At 36.8% G+C, this 21,337-nt stretch overlaps 1 protein-coding gene across 4 annotated transcripts in view; it reads left to right on the top strand.

Moving 5' to 3' along the window:
* The window catches only part of HYCC2 (hyccin PI4KA lipid kinase complex subunit 2), a 50,893-nt gene that overhangs the window by 13,842 nt on the left and 15,714 nt on the right, over positions 1 to 21,337 (top strand). For all 4 annotated transcript variants that reach the window (XM_082688927.1, XM_082688925.1, XM_082688928.1 and 1 more), the window contains 6 exons: positions 230 to 409; positions 4,269 to 4,349; positions 5,926 to 6,041; positions 12,067 to 12,162; positions 15,896 to 16,012; positions 20,095 to 20,182. In XM_082688927.1, the coding sequence (XP_082545053.1) occupies positions 323 to 409; positions 4,269 to 4,349; positions 5,926 to 6,041; positions 12,067 to 12,162; positions 15,896 to 16,012; positions 20,095 to 20,182 (585 nt within the window). In that variant the 5' untranslated portion in view covers positions 230 to 322. The remainder of the gene's footprint in view (positions 1 to 229; positions 410 to 4,268; positions 4,350 to 5,925; positions 6,042 to 12,066; positions 12,163 to 15,895; positions 16,013 to 20,094; positions 20,183 to 21,337) is intronic.

The following is a 21,337-nucleotide window of genomic DNA, read 5'->3' on the forward strand; positions in this document are numbered from 1 at the left end:
ATTGAAAAATATGTTGATAAGGGCACAAAATTCTTATAGCTAGTAGATTGGTCAGTTTAATATGTAGTCTGTACATAGAGATTAAGGTTTGGGTCCCATTGATTCAACAATGCAAAAATTAATACTGAGAATTTATTTTTAAAATATACATGTATATATGCATCAAAAACAAAAACACAGTGACAGCCAAAAGAATGGAAATACCTAATGCACTTTATTTTTCTTTTAGCTTCTGGAGCCTGTCTGCCACCAGCTGTTTGAGCTCTATCGTAGCTCTGAAGTTCGACTTAAGAGGTTCACACTGCAATTCTTGCCAGAATTGATGTGGGTTTATTTACGGCTCACGGTTAGCCGAGACAGACAGAGTAATGGTTGCATTGAAGCACTTCTGTTAGGAATTTATAATTTGGTAAGTTGAAAATGATAGTTTGGGAAATTTTAAGTATATTTTATTTAAAGTCTTCTGAGGTAATACTTTAATACTTATAGGCACCTGGGAGGCTCAGTGGGTTGAACATCTGACTCTTGATTTTGGCTCAGGTGATGATCTCAGGGTCATGACATCAAGCCCCACATCTACAATTCTCTCCCTCTCCTGTTGTCCCTCATCTCCTCACTTATGTACATGCACTCTCTGTCTCTCTCAAAAAAAAAACAGACACCAAAAGAATATTTAACAATAAATATGAATTGAGAGGTTTACTGAATAATTTATTTAAGTTAATATAATTGAGTCTAGAGAGACTTAATAAGTATTTGCTGATAATGGTATTTTATAAAGTAGGTGAAATTATAGAATTGATAGTGTTAACATTTTGTGACTTTAAGTTTCTTTATTTGACCAATGTTTCTGAATGTGCTGTGTTTAAAATTTTTGAAATTATTTCTAATAATCATTTGATAATATATGTTTTTGATACTTTACTCTTTGAAACTCTTTTTCCTAAGAGAGTCTTAATTACCATAAACCTTATTCTTCAAGTGTCCAGTTAGAATATTGGTATTGAAATTCCTGCTCTTTTTCTCTGTATTCAGCACTCATGGTAAATAAGCACTCCACATAATAAAATTAAGTTTACTAGTGGAGAGGTAATAAAGAACCTCACTAAACATTGAGTCTCCCAGTAAATAAATATTCTTCTATACCACTGCTTAGTCTTCAAAGTATTATCCCTTAAAAAGTCATTAGAAAACATTTCTCTCACTGTAACATATATCTGGAGGAAGCAGTATGGCCTTTGGAATCACTTGTATTCTGTTTAAAACCAGACCTAGCCATTTATTGGCTGCATTAAATTTGGGCATGCTACTTAATATCTTTACTTAAGTTGCCTCATCTGTAAAACAGAAATAAAACATTGTTAGTTGAATTAAAAGCAAATAGAATCTGCATGTTGCCTGAGGAATTTAATAAATGTCATTAGCAGCAGTAGTAGTAGTAGCATGAAAATTAAGGGTAAGTTTTTTTAACATGTAAAACTAGTCTAGGTATAAAAGTCTGTTTCTAACTTGCCTGATTATTTTTTTCTTTTAAAGCAGGAAGTTTAGGGGTACCTGGGTGGCTCAGTTGTTAAGAGTATGCCTTTGGCTTGGGTCATGATCCCAGGGTCCTGGGATTGATCTCCGCTTAGGGCTCCCTGCTTGGTGGGAGGTTACTTTATCCTCTCCCACTCCCCCTGCTTCTGTTCTGTTTGTCTCTCTTTCCCTCTGTCAAATAAATAAATAAAATATTTAAAATAAATAAATAAAGCAGGAAATTTGTTTCATATATTACGCACTCCTTTAGTGTTTAGCACAGGCACTTAATAGATGTTTATTGATTTAATAATTAAATTTAGTTTAGTGTTTTAGATTATGCTGAAAATTAAGTTATCCTTTAATTTGTTAGTGTACTAAAATCACTATTGGGACAAATGAAGCAAATATTTTTATAGCAGATTACTAACAAGTTCTTGACAGTACTTGTTGGTGCTATGGTTTAATTATCTTTTAGCATCTTAGAAATAGGTACTATACTATAAAGTAAATGCTCAGTTATATCTCAGAAGTGTAACCAGGCTTCCTTCTTCTGTTTTCCTTTCTGTCTGTGTTCTCTCTCCGCTGTGGCCCACTGGGTTTCTTTCATATATTTCTTTCTCCTCCTGCCCTCCCCAGAACTTCTCCCTTGCTTCACATAGCCCCAGGGAAGTTTTATATTGCCCTCAGCTTAAACAAATTTCAGAACATCCTTCTTCAGAGATATATGTAAATATAAATTAAAATTATTTGGTTTAATTTGAAATTTAGGAATAAAAATTAAAGTTTTATTGCCTAACTTAAATTAGGTCCATTCACCTTACTGTAGACTTCCTCTGAGTCGTAATGGCCCAAATGTGGTAGTAACTAGTTTGACTATACAGTCGTAAAATTACCTCCCTAAGGAATTTTTAAACCCATTTTCCTGCCAAAATTGGAGGTATGGCCATTGTTCACATATAATTGGTACTCTTCCTGTGACATATTAAACTCAGAAATGAGTCCTACAGGGACTCATGGGTTTGTGTTTTGTTGACTAGTTTTTATTGTTGTTTCTTCCTTTTGTGCTGTGTAACTGCTCAGGCTCTCTCTAACTTCTAGGTACACTGTGGGGGGCAGCCTTCTCTCTCTGGGTTTTATGTTAATTATGTATACTAATAAAAGTTGTCAAAAAAAACAGACTAATATGAGGCAGTGGAGAAAAGGAGTGATGCCAGAGGATTTCAGCCCTCTATTTGCTAGCATCTGTAGGCAGATCTTTATTGATACCTGTAGAAAGCTGGAAGTGCCAGAGACTGTAGAAATGAAGGACACCATTGTCCTTTTCATTGAATGATAAAATGCTTTTTTTTTTTTTTTAAGATTTTATTTATTTGTCAGAGAGAGTGAGCACAAGCAGGGGTAGCATCAGTTAGAGAGAGAAGCAGGCTCCCTGCTGAGCAGGGAACCCGATACAGGACTTGATCCCAGGACCCAGGGGTCATGACCTGAGCCAAAGGCAAACACTTAAATGACTGAGCCACCTAGTTGTCCCAGATAAAATGCTTTTAAAAGAAAGCACAAGAAATTTTTTGCAGTTCAGTAGAAATTACCTAATTATGAACTTAATCTCAGGGATTAATATTTATTAATTATTTATTAATTATGTTAATATTTAACATAATTCAGATCATTAGTCTTTTGCTAAATAATTGTGACAGTTTCTTTTAGTTGGGATTCATCCTGTGTTAAAATATTAATGTTTTTCTCATTTATAAGTGTATTTCCTGGCTAAAACATATAATCTGTTTTGACTCAGATCTAATCACTTAATCTCCCTGTCCTGTCTGTATATTTAACATGAAAATTGATTTGTGTACCTGCTTCATGTCTTTGTTGTCACATTGCATTTGATTTAGCTATAGTATTGTGCTCCATATCTCTCAAAGGGTAACTCAACTACTAAACTGTGTAAATTTGATTAGAAAAGATACACTAGGGTAGTAATAGTCTTTTTTTTTTTTTTTTTTTTTTAAGATTTTGTTTATTTGTCAGAGAGAGGGTGTAAACACAAGCAGGGGGAGTGTCAGGCAAGGGGGGAGAAGCAGACTCCCCCCTGAGCAAGGAGCTCAATGTGGGACTTGATCCCAGGATCCTGGGATCATAACCTGAGCCAAAGGCAGATGCTTAATCGACTGAGCCACCCAGACACCCCAAGCCTGAGTATTTTTATACTAGGTTTGATGAAGAGTGGAAAGTTGTGGGAAAATATGATGGGACATAAAGGGAATGATTAAGGGTAAACTTGGGAGAAACTTAGTAAGGCCTATTTGTTTGGATTCCTCTTAAAAGTTTTTTGTTCTTCAGAGAAAAGGATGCATCTTTCTTCTTGGGGGGCACCTCTCAAATGAGGGTCTTTTTTTTTTTTTAAGATTTTATTTATTTATATGAGAGAAGATGGGAGTGGGAGGTAGGGCAATGGGAGAGGAAGAAGTGGGCTCCTTGCTGACCAAGGAGCACCTCCCCCTCCCATGCAGGCTCGATGCAGGCTCCATCCTGGGGCTCCATCCTAGCACCCTGGGATCCGGACCTGAGCCGAAGGCAGATGCTTAACCAACTGAGCCACCCAGGTGTCCCTATTCTTTATATACTGCTGTTTCTAAAAATTTTCCTTAGTTGCCAATGACATATTAGGTAAATTAAGAAAGAAGTTATTATTTTTTACAATATAGTCCTGTGATTATTTATCTTTATATATTATTTTTTAACTATAGGAAATTGCTGATAAAGATGGAAACAATAAAGTTCTATCTTTTACTATCCCTTCTTTATCCAAGCCTTCAATATACCATGAGGTAAGTAATATTAGAAAGGTAGAATTATTTAAAATTATATTGAGTAAGAGAGGAAAGTCAATTTTTTACCAGAGATAAATGCTCCTAACACATCTTTATGAATTTGCTTTTTTTAAAGTAGTTGTTTATAACTAGTGATCTAAAGCCAAGTTCTTATCAAGAGAGGTAGAAAGTAATTGTTGGAAAAATTTTCCTCTAGTTCTTGTTTCTTTCTTATTCTTCCACTGCTGTCATTTTCACTTTTTTATTAGTCTTTTATGAATTCTTAAAAGTATTCTCTCAGTTTTTAAAGCCTCCCATAATTGGAAGTTTGTTTTAGATTAATTTTTTTATTATTTTTTAGGAAAATGTCTACTTAGAAGGATATTAACACTATAACTATTTATATATATATAATTGTAGCTATTCATTAACATTATACATTATACTTCTGAGTTTTGCTTATATTTATTTGGTTGAAGAAAGAGAGAATACTAATAATCACATAGGTAGGAGACTCCTGTTGAACTGAAATCCCAGATCTAAGGGTGTATGTTTATATTTAAGGATATATGTTATGAATCAAGTTTCTGGTCTATAGTGACCTTTAGTGTATAAAGTATAAGGAAAGCATTTAAAGAAACTTTACCAGTAATTCAAAAATTATATTCCATTTTCTTACTAACAGTACCAGACAGTGTCCAGTTGTCTTACAGCTCCATGCAGCTATTTATTTTCTTAATTAATTCTCCTGGAACTTCATTTTGTATTAGAAATAGAATGCCTCCAATAGAATGGGCTTGTTTTAGCATAGAATATTTCTGAGTCATAGATTTTAATTAAGTTCTGTGTATCATGTTATGTAATAAAATGGAGGATAGTGAAATAGTTATGAATGGATGCTTCTGACCTCAGAAACATGAAATCAGTTATGTCACTATTAAACATTTGATTATAGTCTTCATTATTGTTTGTGTTAAATAACTCTGTGCTTTTCTTTTTTCTTTCAAGTTTTGATTTTAACTCCAGTTAGTTAACATACAGTGTTACTAGTTTGAGGTGTAACAATATAATGACTCAGCAGTTCCGTACTGCCCCCAGTGCTCGTCATGAGTGTATTCCTTAATCCCCTTCACCCATTTAACCCATGCGCTTTTCTTTTTCATTATTGAATGGGATTAATAAGAATATCCACCTACCTGAAGTTAGACAAACTACAGAATTTAAATGCACAGTCTCAGAACTGCTGTGTGCTCTGGTGTACAGACAAAATTGATCTATTTGAAAAAAATAAAAAATAACGAAAGTGGTATATTTGTAACCTTCAGTCTTTCCAGCAACTTTTCTTATTCTTTGTCCTAAATATAGATTGATCCTGTAATCTTTCAAAAAATAAAGCAGTATATTTTTAGATTATATATATTAAATATAATTTCCAAAAAGAACCATAGAATGTATGCAATTGAAAAATGGAAAGGTTTTGAACAAGAAATGGGCTCCATGTTAAAGCAAAATTAAATATCCTTACATGATAGAGATTTTTACTTCATTTTAGAGATACTGTGTCTCTTAAAGATACTTTATCTTTTTTTTGTAGCCCTCAACAATTGGATCCATGGCTTTGACAGAAGGGGCTTTGTGTCAGCATGATCTCATCAGGGTTGTTTATAGTGATCTTCATCCTCAAAGGGAAACATTCACTGCACAAAACCGGTAATGGTCAAAACTATAGACCGTAATAATTAATTAATCTGCGCTTAATAGTTAACTCTAATTATTTTGGTTCAGGTTTGATGAGATAAGAGGCAAGGGGTTTAAGATGTCATACTAGATAAAATCTTTAAAAAAATAAGATGTCCTAATAGTGAAATACTTTATAGTGGTTAAGTACCTGTCCATCTAATGCATGGTACTGTGTATGATCATCTTGCATAAGGTAATGTAAAAACTGAAACTGGGCATAAAGTCAGCTAAGCCAAGGTTTGTTTTCTAGCACTACAGCTTAGAAGCTTGTCCTCTCAGGCAGTGTACCTACTTTCTACACTTTGCTTTCTTCATTGCAGAATGGGTGAATGAGAGTACCTACCTTCCTGAAGTTAGATAAACTGCAAAGTTTGAATGCATGGGCCCCAACTGCAGGTTTGGGGAGTTCCCATAACCACTCCTAGGTTTGATAACTTGCTAGGACTCGAAACTCACTGAATGAAAGCTGTTATATTCAGAGTTAAGGTTTATTACAAGGAAAGGATATGGATTAAAATAAGCCAAAGGGAGAGATGCATAGGACAGAATCTGGAGGGTTCCAAATGCAGAGCTTCTGTTGTCCTCACCCATGGAGTCAGGATGCACTGCCCTCCCAGCATCAGCATGTGACAGTATGGCTAGAGTTAGGTTCAGTGTCCAGAGTTCTCACTGTGCTCCATTATTGTAGGTACGACTGATTAGACTGATTGCTTGCAAGGTTGATCTCAGCCTCCCTGTTGGTGGTTGATCTCAGCCTCCCCTTGGTTGAAGCTGTATGACCCATGACCCACCCTAAATCACATGGTGGTTTGTTGGTTGTTAGTTTGTTTCAAAGATTTGTTTACTTGAGAGAAAGAGAGAGCACACCCACGGGGTTGGGGGCGGTGTAGAAGGAGAGAGAGAGAGAAAATCCTAAGCAGACACGCTTCCCTGAGCACTGGGCTCAATCCCAGGACCCTGAGATCATGACCTGAGCGGAAATCAGGAGCTGTCCACTTAACCAGTCAACTGACTGAGCCACCCAGGCACTCCATGGTGGTGGTTTTTAGCATGGCTAGTCCTTACCCTAAACAAAGACACTTCTGTCAGGTATGACATAGGTTTCTTCCTAGCAAGGGGGCAAAGGCCAGACTTCTTTGGGCAAAGCCAAATTCTTTACTATACAAATAATGCCTTGGCTTTTGACCTGGGCTCTTTTAAACAAAAACAATTATGTTTACCTGGGCATCTACTTTTAGTATAGCATTTCTGTGACAGATAACAGACATCAGAATGATCCTTATGAATGTGCCCAACATTTGAAGAGCCAGTGTATGTTAGGAATAGATCTGAAGAAGCAATTAATTTGTTTTATAAAGACACTATGTACATTTTCATATTTTTGTATCATTTTGATTCTTTACCACCCCATCCTATCCCTCATCTACTACTATTTGTACCTTACGATCAACTTGAGCAGAAATACTGATCATAGAAATTAGCTGATGATAAAACTAGGTCCAGTCCCTCAAGCCGGTCATTTTCTTAGCATTCATCCTAAGGAGGCTTTAACTCAATTTTCTAGTACATTAATATGAGCATTAAAGCTTACCAACTATGCTAGTGTTACAGTGTATCACAGAATGGCAGTAGGTGTGACCTGAAGAATGAGTCAGAGACACTGGCACATAACTGAAGTCACAGTCATTAACTCTTGTTGCAGTTTGTTCTTATCTCAGGTTACCACAATGTCTCGTAGAACAGTGCCACTCAGATTTGCAGGCTTCTGTTCAACTTCATCAGGTTTAAAAGCAGGAGTGGTCTCGCCAACAAATGGTTTCATCCTTTTAAGAATCTGACATGGTGGGGCGCCTGGGTGGCTCAGTGGGTTAAAGCCTCTGCCTTCAGCTCAGGTCATGATCCCAGGTTCCTGGGATCAAGCCCCACATCGGGCTCTCTGCTCAGCGGGGAGCCTGCTTCCCCCTCTCTCTCTGCCTGCCCTTGCCTACTTGTCATCTCTGTCTGTCAAATAAATAAATAAAAAATCTTTGGGGTGCCTGGGTTAAGCTGCTGCCTTCGGCTCAGGTCATGATCTCAGGGTCCTGGGATCGAGTCCCACATCTCTGCTTAACAGGGAGCCTGCTTCTCTCTCTCTCTCTCTCTGCTTGCCTCTCTGTCTACTGTGATCTCTCTCTGTCAAATAAATAAATAAAATCTTAAAAAAAAAAATCTTAAAAAAAAAAAAAAAGAATCTGACATAGGGGCGCCTGGGTAGCTCAGTGGGTTAAGCCTTTGGCTCAGATCATGATCCTAGAGTCCTGGGATCACCCCTGTATCAGGCTCCCTACTCAGCAGAGAGCCTTCTCCCTTCCCTTGTTCTGTGCTCTTGCTTGCTCTCTCTCTCCCCTCTCTCAAATAAATAAAAATAAAATCTTTTAAAAAATTTTTTTATTTATTTAAGAGATAGCATGAATGGGGGGAAGGGGAAATGGGACGAGCAGATTCCCCACTGAGCAGGGAGCCTGACTCGGGCTTGATCCCAGGACTCTGAGATCATGACCTGAGCCAAAGGCAGAGGCTTAACCTGCTGAGCCACCCAGGCGCCCCTCTAGGTAGACCCATTTTTTTTCTTTCTTTTCAGCAGAACAGTATTCATTGTTTTTGCACCACACCCAGTGCTCCATACAATTCATGCCCTCCTTAATACCCACCACCTCCCACCCCCTGAGGTAGACCCATTTTTGATTTAGAAACTCATGTCTTTTAGATGGGAAAATTTTCTTGAATTGTTTTGTTAATTAGTTCAGCCTCTCCGTTTTATCTGATCTATTATTTGTCTCTTTTTATTTCTTTGGTCTTACACTATCTGTCTTCTGGTGGTTTTATTATTTGGATGTTAGAACTCTTGGAGTGGTCCTCTTTTCTCTCCGGTCTGCTGTATTTTTTTCCACTTGCTTTATTTTCTGTATTTCCTCAACTTCATCCACCAATCTTCTTGAGTTCTTAATTTTTGACATTATATTTTGTATATCTAGCTTTTTTGGTTTTCTAAGTGTTCTTTTAAAATAGATCCTGGTTGTTGTTTTCCCCCAAAACAACGTCTCTTATATTTTTGAGACTATTAATGATAATTTACTTTGTTTAAAGTTTTTTTGTTTTTTTGTTTTTTTTTAATTTACATACCTGACAGAGAGCAAGAGAACACAGCAGGGGGAGCAGGAAGCAGTAGGAGAGAGAGAAGCAGGCTCACTCTAAGCAGGAAGCCCAACACAGGGCAATCCCAGGATCCTGGGATCATGACTTGAGCTGAAGGCAGATGCTTAACTGACTGAGCCACCCAAGCACCCTGTTGAAAGTTTTTCCCCCTTTTTGTATTTCTTTATTTTGATCTCATTTTCATGTTAGTGGGGTTCCTCAGATGTCTGATAATCTTCCCCAGACATCCCCGGAAGATGAAGGAAAGGAAATAAAATATGCACAGCTCTGACCTTGTGAGTAGGGACAGTCGACCGTAAACTTCACTGAGCCATTCTGTTGGAGAACTTCCCAAATCACTGCCTCTTAAGGTGGTCAAATTCCCGAGAGAAAACTCTTTCTGGTCTCTCAGAGGGCTTGCCTAGCATTCTGGTGGTCAAGAAGGGAAGAAGAGCTTCAGGTTTTTGGGCTTTTTGTTGTTGTTGTTCTTGTTTAAAGATTTTATTTATTTATTTGACAGACCACAAGCAGGCAGAGAGGCAGGCAGAGAGACGAGAAAGCAGGCTCCCCTCGGAGCAGAGAGCCCGATGTGGGGCTCATTCCTGAGCTGAAGGTAGAGGCTTTAACCTACTGAGCCACCTAGGCACCCGAGGTTTCAATATCCAGTAAGAAATATTTAACTTTACTATTTTCAGTATGGTATATCTTCCCCCAACCTTCACTCCAAACCATAATTGTGCTTGATGGTTCTCAAGTAGAAACTTCTTTTATCCTTTAAAAAAATAAATCTTCAGTAAATTTTACAGCATAGAGGAGAAGAGATCTGAAGATATGACTACTTCCAAGTCGGGCTTTCAACTCAGTTTTTAACTTTTGATTTTGAAATAATTTCAGACTTACAAAAAATGTTTCAAAAATAGTACAAAGAGTTTCCTTTTACTCTTTACCACCTATGGGAGGCTTTTTAGAAGAACAACTTTCCTGGTTCATGCCCTCAAGATTCTAATTGGGTCAATCTGGGTTGAGGCACAGGAATATATCATTCCAGAATACCCTTAAGTAAGTAACAGTAGTGTGCATCCAGGTTAAGGAATCACTTCCTTAGAGACTGTATAGATTAAGAAATCTTTACTGGGGACACCTGGGTGGCTCAGTCAGTTAAGCATCTAACTTCAGCTCAGTTCATGGTCTGGGGTTCCCTGCTCAGGCCTAGGCTCCCTGCTAAGCAGGGAATCGGCTTCTTCCTCTCCCCTCTGCTCCTTCCCCCTGCTAATGTGTGCACGTGCGCTCTCTCTTTCTGTGTCTCAAATAAGAAAAAATATCCCTGGTTAAAAAAAAAAAGGAGAGGGTGCCTGGGTGGCTCAGTGGGTTCAGCCTCTGCCTTTAGCTCAGGTCATGATCCCAGGGTCCTGGGATCGAGCCCCACATCGGGCTCTCCACTCAGCAGGGAGCCTGCTTCCTCCTCCCTCTCTGCCTGCCTCTCTGCCTACTTACGATCTCTGTCACATAAATAAATAAAATCTTTCCCAAAAAAGTAATAAAAATAAATAAAAAAGAAATCTTTACTCATTAAATAAAATCATTTATTCATTTAATAAAAGTTTATAGAGCAGTTATAATGTATTAGACACTGTGCGCGACACTAGAGATAGAGGCGATAAATTAGTAAAGTTGCTTGTTATTAAATAGGTAAAACAGCAGTTAAGACAAAGATAATGATTCCCTGCCATAAATGCTGTATCTAATACACATTAGATACACAACAAAGGGATCTCTTCCCTTTAGTCAGGAAAATTAAGAATGATATTGTGTCTAAGTTAAGAATTTGAGCCAACACTTGAAACCTAAGCCAGAATGTCCTAAGTGAAAAATTAAGTTCTAGTAAGAAAGGGCAGCCTCCATAAAAGCAAGGAGTTATGAAAAGTTATGATGTATTCAAGGAGTGGTAAGAAGATTGAGGTAGTATGGTGTATGTGGTAGGCAGTGGAGGGAAGTAAGGTTGGAGAGGTAGGTTGAGGGTGGATTTTATATATATATATTTTTTTAAAGATTTTATTTATTTATTTGACAGACAGAGATCACAAGTAGGCAGAGAGGCAGGCAGAGAGAGAGGAAGGGAAGCAGGCTCCCTGCTGAGCAGAGAGCCCGATGCGGGACTCGATCCCAGGACCCTGAGATCATGACCTGAGCCGAAGGCAGAGGCCTTAACCCTCTGAGCCACCCAGGCGCCCCTGGATTTTATATTTTTAAAAGATTTATTTACCTATTTTTTGAGAGTACAAGGAAGAGGGCAGGGGAGAGAGAACCTCAAGCAGACTGCGTGCTGAACACGGAACCTGATATAGGGCAAGCAGACTGCGTGCTGAACACGGAACCTGATATAGGGCTTAAGCTTACTACCCCAAGGCCGTGACCCAAGCCAAAATCAAAGAGTTGGACGCCCAACCAGCTGAGTTGGCACAACTCAGTCCAGGCACTCACAACCAGTCCAGGCACCCCAAGGGTGGATTTTAAAGGCCTTCTATGCCATGATGAATTTGGATTTTATCATGTAGTCAATGGGAACAGTGAATTAATGTAATAAGGAGTCATCTGTTCAAGCACAATGGTTTATTTTTGGTTGAAGAAAATCTAGATGGTAGCAAGGAATGTGATCTTTAATACGGAAAATGAAAACAGAGAAATCATTGAGGAGGATATCACAGCAATCTGATTGAGAACTCAGGAAGGTCACTATTATGTACATTCTTGTTATAACTACCCAACAAAAAAATCAGTTTCCAGTAGAAATAAAATTTTCCTTTGTTTTATTTTTTTCTAGGTTTGAAGTCTTGAGTTTCCTCATGTTGTGTTACAATTCTGCTATTGTGTATATGCCTGCTTCATCTTACCAGTCTCTTTGTCGGATGGGCTCCAGGTGAGAAGAATAATTATCATCAGCTTTCATATTAATTTATTTGACAAATAGTTATTGAGCACATATTCTGTGGTTAAGTGTTGTTCTAATTTGTTGTGATATAACAGTAAACAAAACTCTGGAAGCTTACATTCCTGTAGGAAGCCTTATCATCCCTCATGTATCATGACTTTTGAAAATATTTCAGCATTAAAAAAGTATTTTCTCTAGCTGAACATCAATCCAAGATGTTGTAAGTTTAGGGTGGTTGAGTGATACACCTAATCACTGCCTGTATGCCAAGTTTTATAAATCACTTTGAGTGTTTTGAATAAATAGTCCTATATATGGAGAAAGTCTAAAGGAATGTGAATTTTTTCATTTATGTATTTCACAAATAACAATGCTTTGGATAAGATTAGCAATAGCATCAATTATCTTTATGTCTCATTTGTATTTGTGTGTTCTAGTCATTCCTAAATCAGAATTTCTAATAATTTGGACAGAGCTAAGCTGAGCTGAAAAGTAAACATCCACTATAGAAAAAAAAAGTTAAGTAATATAAATTAGTTTGGAGTCAGTAGCATTTGAGTTAGAGAATTTCAATTATTGAAGGAACCTTTAGTTCATTCCGTCCAGTTGTTTTTTTTAATTAACATATAATGTATTATTTGTCGCAGGGGTACGGGTCTGTGAATCATCAGGCGTACACATTTCACAGCACTCACTGCAGCATATGCCCTCCCCAGTGTCTATAACCCAGCCACCCTATCCCTACCCCACCACCCGCCAGCAACCCTCAGTTTGTTTTGTGAGTTTAAGTGTTTATTATGGTTTGTCTCCCTCTGGATCCTGTTTCATTTTATCCTTCCCTACCCCCCAGAACCTCCTGCCCTGCCTCTCAAATTCCTCATATCAGAGAGGTCATGTGATAATTGTCTCTCTCTGATTGACTGATTTCGCTTAGGATAATACCCTCTAGTCACTTCCATGTCGTTGCAAATGGCAAGATTTCATTTCTTTGGATGGCTGCATAGTATTCCATTGTGTATATATGTACCACATCTTCTTTATCCATTCATCTGTTGATCATCCCTTTGATTTTTACTTGAGGAAACTGAGCCCCTCAAAAAAGGTCAAATGCTGTATTAGTTTCCTATTGCCTCCTAACAGGTTGCCACATACCATGAACTTAGCAGCTCACATAGTTTGTATTTATTATTTGCACAATTTCTGTGGGTGAGGAGTATAGGCATGCATTAGCTGGGTCCTCTGCTTGGGGTGTTAGAAAGCTGTGGTTAAGGTGTCAGTGAGAAGTGCAGTTTTGTCCGAGGCTCAGTTGAGGTGTTTATATGCTTTTGTTAACAGAACTCAGTTCTTTTAGCTGTAGGTTGGCTGTCTGCTGAAGGCCAGCCTCAGTTCTTTGTCTTCCCAGCATAGGCAACCTACAATGACTCCAGCTTTTAAGACCTGGCAGTACAATCTTGTTATATATAACATAATCATATAATCATGTACATGTAGTCATGGAAATCCCATTATGTTTGCCATATTCTGGCTGGAAGCAAGTCACAGTTCCCACGCATACTCAATACTAGGGGATATACAGAGTATGAATACCAGGACAGAGGGGTCATAGGGATTCATGGCCACCCTAGGAGATTGTCCACCCATAAATGCTTTGTTCAAGTTCATGCTGTTGTGTTAACTGGGAAGAGAATATGGTCCTATTTATAATAAAACTGTTTTTGCTAATTGGGGAAAAGCCAATTTAATTAGCTAAAAGTTTGGTTTTATTGATTCTCTTAAAATAGCTGTATTATTTTCACTTGCCTATGATAACATGATGAATGACTAACAGAATTTTTGTCTCTAACCTGGTTACTGTTATCAAGAGAGTACACTATTTAAGCACTATCTACAGTTAGGTCTATAAGGGACTCTTGTTGATTCAGTAAAACAAAACCTGCCAAATCTATAATTTTTGTGGCACTTAATAGACTTTTAAAAAATAGATTTTCTTAATAGGAAAAATGATGATAGAGTTTAGTGATCCTCCCACTTTTGTTCATATATCCCATAAAGAATTTTAAAAATCTGTATAGCTCTCACACATTTTAAGTTAACATTTAAATTTTTCATTTTATCTTAACTAGTTGCAAATGGTATGATTGCTAGTATGTAAATATTGACATAATAAAATAATTGCTAGGTTAGTATTTTAAATGTGTATAATGTAAATACCAACCATCATCCATATGAAGAATAGGTGAACAGGCTTTGAATAGTCTGACATTATATTATTTCTTTTTCTCCTTGAAATTGAATTCCCTACCACTTTACTCATATTTTATCTTAATGCTACATTATGCTTTACAAGTCTTTTTTTTTCTTCTTCAATTTAACCATTGTTGTAGGTTTTATTTGTACCTTTGGGGTTTTTTGTGGGTTTTTTGGTTGGTTTGGTTTGGTTCGGTTCGGTTCGTGTTTTTTTAAGTAGATTCCACATCCAACATGGAGTTTGAACTCACAACCCTAGGATCAAGAGTCACATGGTCTACTGACTGTGCCAGCCAGATGCCCCTATGCTTCCAAGTCTTTTATTGATCTTTTCATTGTATATTTCTGCTACAAAAATATATATGTAAATTGAGATTTTAATCTTATTTATTTATTTATTTATTTGACAGATAGAGATCACAAGTAGGCAGAGAGGCAGGCAGAGAGAGAGGGGGAAAGCAGGCTCCCCGCTGAGCAGAGAGCCTGATGTGGGGCTCAGTCTCAGGACACCAGGATCATGACCTGAACTGAGGGCAGAGGGAGCCATCCAGGTGCCCTATAAATTGTGATTTTAAAAAAATTTCCAGAGGGGCACATGGGTGGCTCAGTGGGTTAAAGCCTCTGCCTTCGGCTCAGGTCATGATCCCAGGGTCCTGGGATTGAGCCCCACATCAGGCTCTCTGATCATCGGGGAGCCTGCTTCCCCCATCCCCGCCTGCCGCTGTGCCTACTTGGGATCTCTCTCTCTCTCTCTCTCTCTCTCTCTGTCAAATAAATAAATAATTAATTTAAAAAATTTGAGATCATAGTGCACTAAACATTGAAAAATTTCTTTGGACTCACCATTATAATTTTTCAAACAAATAAATTGATTAAAATAATATAGATACATTAAACTTTTGATAATTACTCAACATAACTTTTTTAGAAGCATCTCTTAATGAGATGAAGACAAAGAATTGTTGTGGCACTTTAATTTAAAAATGGCCTCACTGGGCTCCTGGCTGGCTCAGTTGGTATAGCGTGCAACTCTTGATCTTCGGGTTTTGAATTCAAGCCCTATGTTAGGTATAGAATTACTTAAAAATAAAATCTTTTAAAAAATGGCCTCATAGACATCAGGTATTTTGAAATGTCCCTTTATTTGTTTTGAGATTTCTGTATCTCCCACTCATTCATCCTGATGAAATTTGGGATGTATAAAAGTTATACATTTTTAAGAGGGAGAAAGATGACAGACACAGCTATTTGAGAAAAATTATTGCTTTTATTGATGCAGTTGTTTAGAGTGGCACAGATTTTACTTTTATCTTTTTGCCTTTGATAACTATCTGCCTAGGCCCAGGACAGTGACTGGTACATAAGTGGGTAGTCAATAAATATGAGGAATGAATAACTGAATGAATGAATTTATGAAAGGAAAAATGTTTAATGAATCAGGAAGTCACACATGGCAAATGCCGTATTTTCCTAGGGTTTGTGTGAGTGGGTTTCCACGGCAACACGAAAAGCACTGGAAAGAACTCTGTGGTCGAATAGTATTGGATCCTGAATTCATGGTGCAACTTCTCACAGGGGTTTATTATGCCATGTAAGTAGATAGACTATGAAACTGAGTGAATTCTTGTAATGTTTGGAAACTTACTGTTTCTCTTTTTCCTTATCAGCTGCACAACACTGAATCTTGTTCCATGGTGGACCAGTTATCTTCTATTTCCAATATGTATTCCTTTTAGTATTTTTTTAACGAATATATACTTGTTAGTTGAAAGCAGTATGATGATGATTAAAAACAGTTTTTGAATTGAGATATAATTGACATATAAGACTGTTAATTTTGGGTGTGCAATATAATGATTAGATAATTTTATGTTGTGAAATGATCACCACAATAAGTTTAATTAGGATCCATCACTACGTATAGTTAAAAATTTTTTTCTTGTGATGAGAGCTTTTTAAGATTTTTTTAAAAAATTCATTTGTCAGAGAGAGAGCACAAGCAGGGGAGAAGCAGGCTCCCCGTTGAGCAAGGAGCTTGATGCAGGACTTGATCCCAGGACTTTGGGACCATCACCTGAGCTGAAGGCAGATGCTTAACCTACTGAGCCACCCAGACATCCTGAGAACTTTTTAAAATCTACTCTTAGCAACTTCAAATACACAGTACAGTATGGTTAACTCTAGTTACCTACATACCGTATATTACATCCCCAGACTGATTTATTTTACAACTAGAAGTTTGTACCTTTTCACCACTTTCACTCTTTATACCACCCCCACCCCCACCTCTGGCAGCCACCAGTCTGTTTTCTGTATCTGTGATTTTGGGGTTTTTTTCTTTCTGATTTCACACATAAGTGAGCTCTGATAGTATTTGTCTTTCTGTTTGACCTACTATACTTAGCATAATGCCCTCGAAATCTGTCTGTGTTGTTGCAAATGGCAGGATTTCTTTCTTTTTTATGGCTGAATAATACTCATGTGTGTTTGTACACAATTTATTTTCTTTATCCATTCATCTGTCAGTGAACACTTGTTGTTTCCATGTCTTGGTTACTGTAAATAATGCTGCAGTGAATGGACTGCAGATCTTTTAGAGTTAGTGATTTTGTTTCCTTTGGATGTATACCAGAAGTGGAATTGCTAGATCATATGGTAATTTAATTTTTAATTTTTTGAGGGACCTGTATACTGTTCGCCATACTGTCTATACCAATTTACATTTTCACCAGTAGTGCACAGGATTTCCTCTTTCCACATCTTCGGCATCACTTGTTTCTTGTCTTTTTGATAAAAGCCATTCTTACAGGTATGAGATAATATCTCGTTGTGGTTTTGCTTTGCATTTTCCTGATGATTAGTAATGTCAATTACACTTTCATGTACTTGTTAGTCATCTGTATGTGCTCTTTGGAAAATGTCTATTTTGGTCCTCTGCCCATTTTTTAATCAGACTATTTTTTTAAGTGTTAAGTACTATAAGTTCTTTATATATTTTGGATATTGACCCATTATTGGATATATCATTACAAATACTTCTCCATTAGTAGATTGCCTTTTTTGTTTTGTTGGTGTTTTCCTTTTCTGTACAAAAGCTTTTTTATTTTGGTGTAGTCCCAGTAGTTTATTTTTGCTTTTGTTTCTCTTGCCTGAGGAGAGTCACAGGAGAGTGTTGCTAAGGCTGGTATCTGAGAAATGACTACCTTTGTTTCTTCTTAGAGTTTTATGGTTTCAGGTCTCACATTTAGGTTTTTAATCCATGTTAGGTTGATTTTTGTGTGTGATACAAAATAGGGGTCCAGTTTCATTCTTTTGTATGTAGCTGTTCAGTTTCCCAATACCATTTATTGAAGAGACTCTCCTTTCCTGCTTGTATAATCTTGGCTCGTTTGTTGTAAATTCACTGACCATGTATGTGTGGGTTTATTTCTTGGCTTCTGTTCCATCTGATCTACCTGTGTTTTATATGTCAGCCCTATACTATTTTGATACTATAGCTTTGTAATATAGTTTGAGATCAGGAAACGTGATGCCTCCAACTGTGTTCTTTTTTCTCAAGTTTATTTTCGTTATTCAGGGTCTTATGTGGTTCCATACAAATTTTAAGATTATTTCTATTTCTGGGAAAAATACCATTGGAATTTTGATGGGGATTATTGTGAATCTGTATATTGCTTTGGGTAGTATGGACATTTTAACATTATTATTTCTTCCCGTCCATGAGTACACAGTCTCTTTCCATTTATTTGTGTGTTTTTCTATTTCTTTCATCAGTGTCTTTATGAAAACTTCAGTTGTACAGTACATGATCTTTCATCTTCATGTTGAAATTTATTCCTAGGTGTTATTTTAATGCAATTGTGAATGGAATTTTTTTCTTAATTTCTCTTTCTAATAGTTTACTGTTAGTGTATAGAAATGCCACAGATTTTTTGTGTATTGATTTTTCTGTTCTGCAACTTTACTGTATGTATTAGTTCTAATCGTTTTTTCGTGACATTGTTAAGGTCCTGTAAATATCATATTATCTGCAAATAGAGACAGTTTTACTCTTTTCTATTCTGATTTTGGTGCCTTTCCCCTCGCCCCTTTGGCCTAATTTGCTCTGGCTAGAATTTCTAGTACTATGTTGAATTTTTAGAAGTGGGAGAGTAGGCATCCTTGTCTTGTTCCTGATCTTAGAGAACCTTTCAGGTTTTCACCACTGAGTATGATATTAGCTGTGGGCTTGTCATATATGACTTTTGTTATGTCAGGATATGTCCCCTCTACACCCACTTTACTGAGTTTTTATCATGAATAGATGTTGAATTTTGTCAAAAATGGTTTTTTCATCTGTTGAGATATATGCCTTTTATCCTTCATTTTAAAATTTTATTTTATTTTATTTTATTTTTAAAGATTGTATTTATTTATTTGACAGACAGAGATCACAAGTAGGCAGAGAGGCAGGCAGAGAGAGAGAGGGAAGCAGGCTTCCTGCAGAGCAGAGAGCCCGATGCGGGGCTCGATTCCAGGACCCTGAGATCATGACCCGAGCCGAAGGCAGCAGCCCAAACCACTGAGCAACCCAGGCGCCCCTGAATTTTAAAATGGTATATCATATTGATTGAATTGCAGATTTTGAACCATACTTGCCACCCAAGGGTAAATCCCACTTGATCATCGTGTATAATCTTTTTAAAGTATTGTGGAATTTGATTTGCTTATATTTTGTTGAGGATTTTGCATCTGTGTTCACCAGGGATATTGGCCTATATTTATTTTCTTGAAGTGTTCTTGTCTGGTTTGGTATCAGGATAATGCTGACCTTGAAAAATGAATGTGGAAGTGTTCCCTCCTCTTCTATTGTTTGGAAAAGTTTGAGAAGAATTGGTACCGATTCTTCTTTAAATGTTGATAGAATTCACCTGTAAAGCCTTCTAGTCTTCTGGACTTGTGTTTGTTGGTAGGTTTTTGGTCAGTGCTTCAGTTTCCTTACCAGTAATTGGTCCATTCAGATATTCTGTTTCTTCATGATTCAATCCTGCTAGGTGGTATGTTTCTAGGAATTTATCCTTCTTCTACGTTGTCCCGTCTGTTGGTGTATAATTGTTCATATTCCTTTTAGTACTTTTAAAAGTAGCCAAAATACAACTAGTCAATAAATTGGAGTCTGGAAATTGGTCGGGCTTTCTTTTTGGAAAACTGTCTTTCTACATAGTTCATAACATTTCTACATAGTTCATCTACATAGTTTATAACAAGTTTCCATGAATGCATTTAAGTAGATTACCCTAAATATCAACACATGATAAAAACTAGTTTGTGAAGAGACATTTGTAAACAATTTTAAACATTTGAAATCTTCCCTCTGTTGTTTTTGTGTGTGCCTTTTTTTGTTTGTTTGTTTGTTGTTTTTAAGTATGCTCCACACTCAATGTGGAGCCCAGCTGGGGCTTGAACTCATGACCCTGAGATCAAGAGTTGAGCTCTTACCCGACAGAGCCACCCAGGGTGCCCTTCTTCATTTGTTCTTGTAACCAAAAGTGGGATAGTTTAGAAATGAAATGATGCAAAACTTAATGTGAAAATCTCATTTTAGAACCAAAATAGTAGGACTTGAAACAATGAAAACGTTATTGTTAAATATTAGAATTTGCTAAAGATAATAAACAGTTGGCTTCTCCACAGGTATAATGGGCAGTGGGACCTTGGCCAAGAAGTCCTTGATGACATCATTTATAGAGCTCAGCTAGAACTCTTTTCTCAACCACTGTTGGTAAGTTATTGTATTTATTCTTTATTAAACATACCTGTGCCTGAAAGCGGCACTAGTGAGTGAAAATATTCAGTATATAACATATGAGGCAATCTAAATCATTGAGGGAGAAAGGTTTATTCCATAACAATTGGTTAACTGTTGGAGATAAAACAAAATTGACTTAGATCCTCTACTACCACATATAAAAATAAAAATAAAATTCAGATAAATTAAAGTATTAAATGTTTTAAAATCCTTTAAGAAAAGAAGGAGGAAAAGGTTAGAAGCATTTACTCAAATTTCTAAAGATGGAAGGATTTTCTAAGCTTAAGTGATAGGACAAGTCACCAAAAAAGGGTTGGACTCTTTTTTTTTTTATCAAATCAGCATCTAAATTCAAAACCTCCAGTTTGGTTTTTTTTTTTTTAGACCTCCAGGTTTTAATTTATTTTGTTCTTTTTTTTAAAAAGATTATTTATTTATTTATTTATTTATTTATTTATTTGACAGAGAGATCACAAGTAGGCAGAGGCAGGGAGAGAGGGAAGGAGGCTCCCTGCTGAGCAGAGAGCTCCATGCGGGGCTGGATCCCAGGACCCTGAAATGACCTGAACAAAAGGCAGAAGCCTAATCCACTGAGCCACCCAGGTGCCCTAAACCTCCAGATTTTTTAAAAACAAAATTAATATGAATTGCAAAAACTGAGAAAAAGATTCTCAATAGGCATGACAAGAAAGCCAATTAATATTTTGTTCTAAATAAAAAGATTTTGTACTCTTTCACAAAATAAATATATTTCTAAAAAAATCTGTCTATTACCAGTAGCAGTATAACACAACTCTGAACATTCCTTTGCAGAAGCATTTCAGTAATGTGTTTTTTTTTTTCTTTAATCTGCCACCTCATGTCTAGCAACACATCCCAGAAAACTACTTTGAATTTTTAAAAATGTATTATAAGCACAACATTAGTGCTATTTCTAATTGCAGAGGAATCGAAACAAAAGGTGTTTCACAGCAGAGAATGATTATGTTTACTTGATGAAATTCTATATTCAAAAATTTTGTGCTAAAGAGAAATGCTAGCTTATGTTAAGTGGTCAAGCAGTTTACAACTATTTTTTAATCTGGACAAGACAGAAGCAACATATAAAGGCTTACGGTTATCTTGGTG

Source organism: Mustela nivalis (genome assembly GCF_964662115.1).
Source record: "Mustela nivalis genome assembly, chromosome: 11".
Taxonomy (NCBI): domain Eukaryota; kingdom Metazoa; phylum Chordata; class Mammalia; order Carnivora; family Mustelidae; genus Mustela; species Mustela nivalis.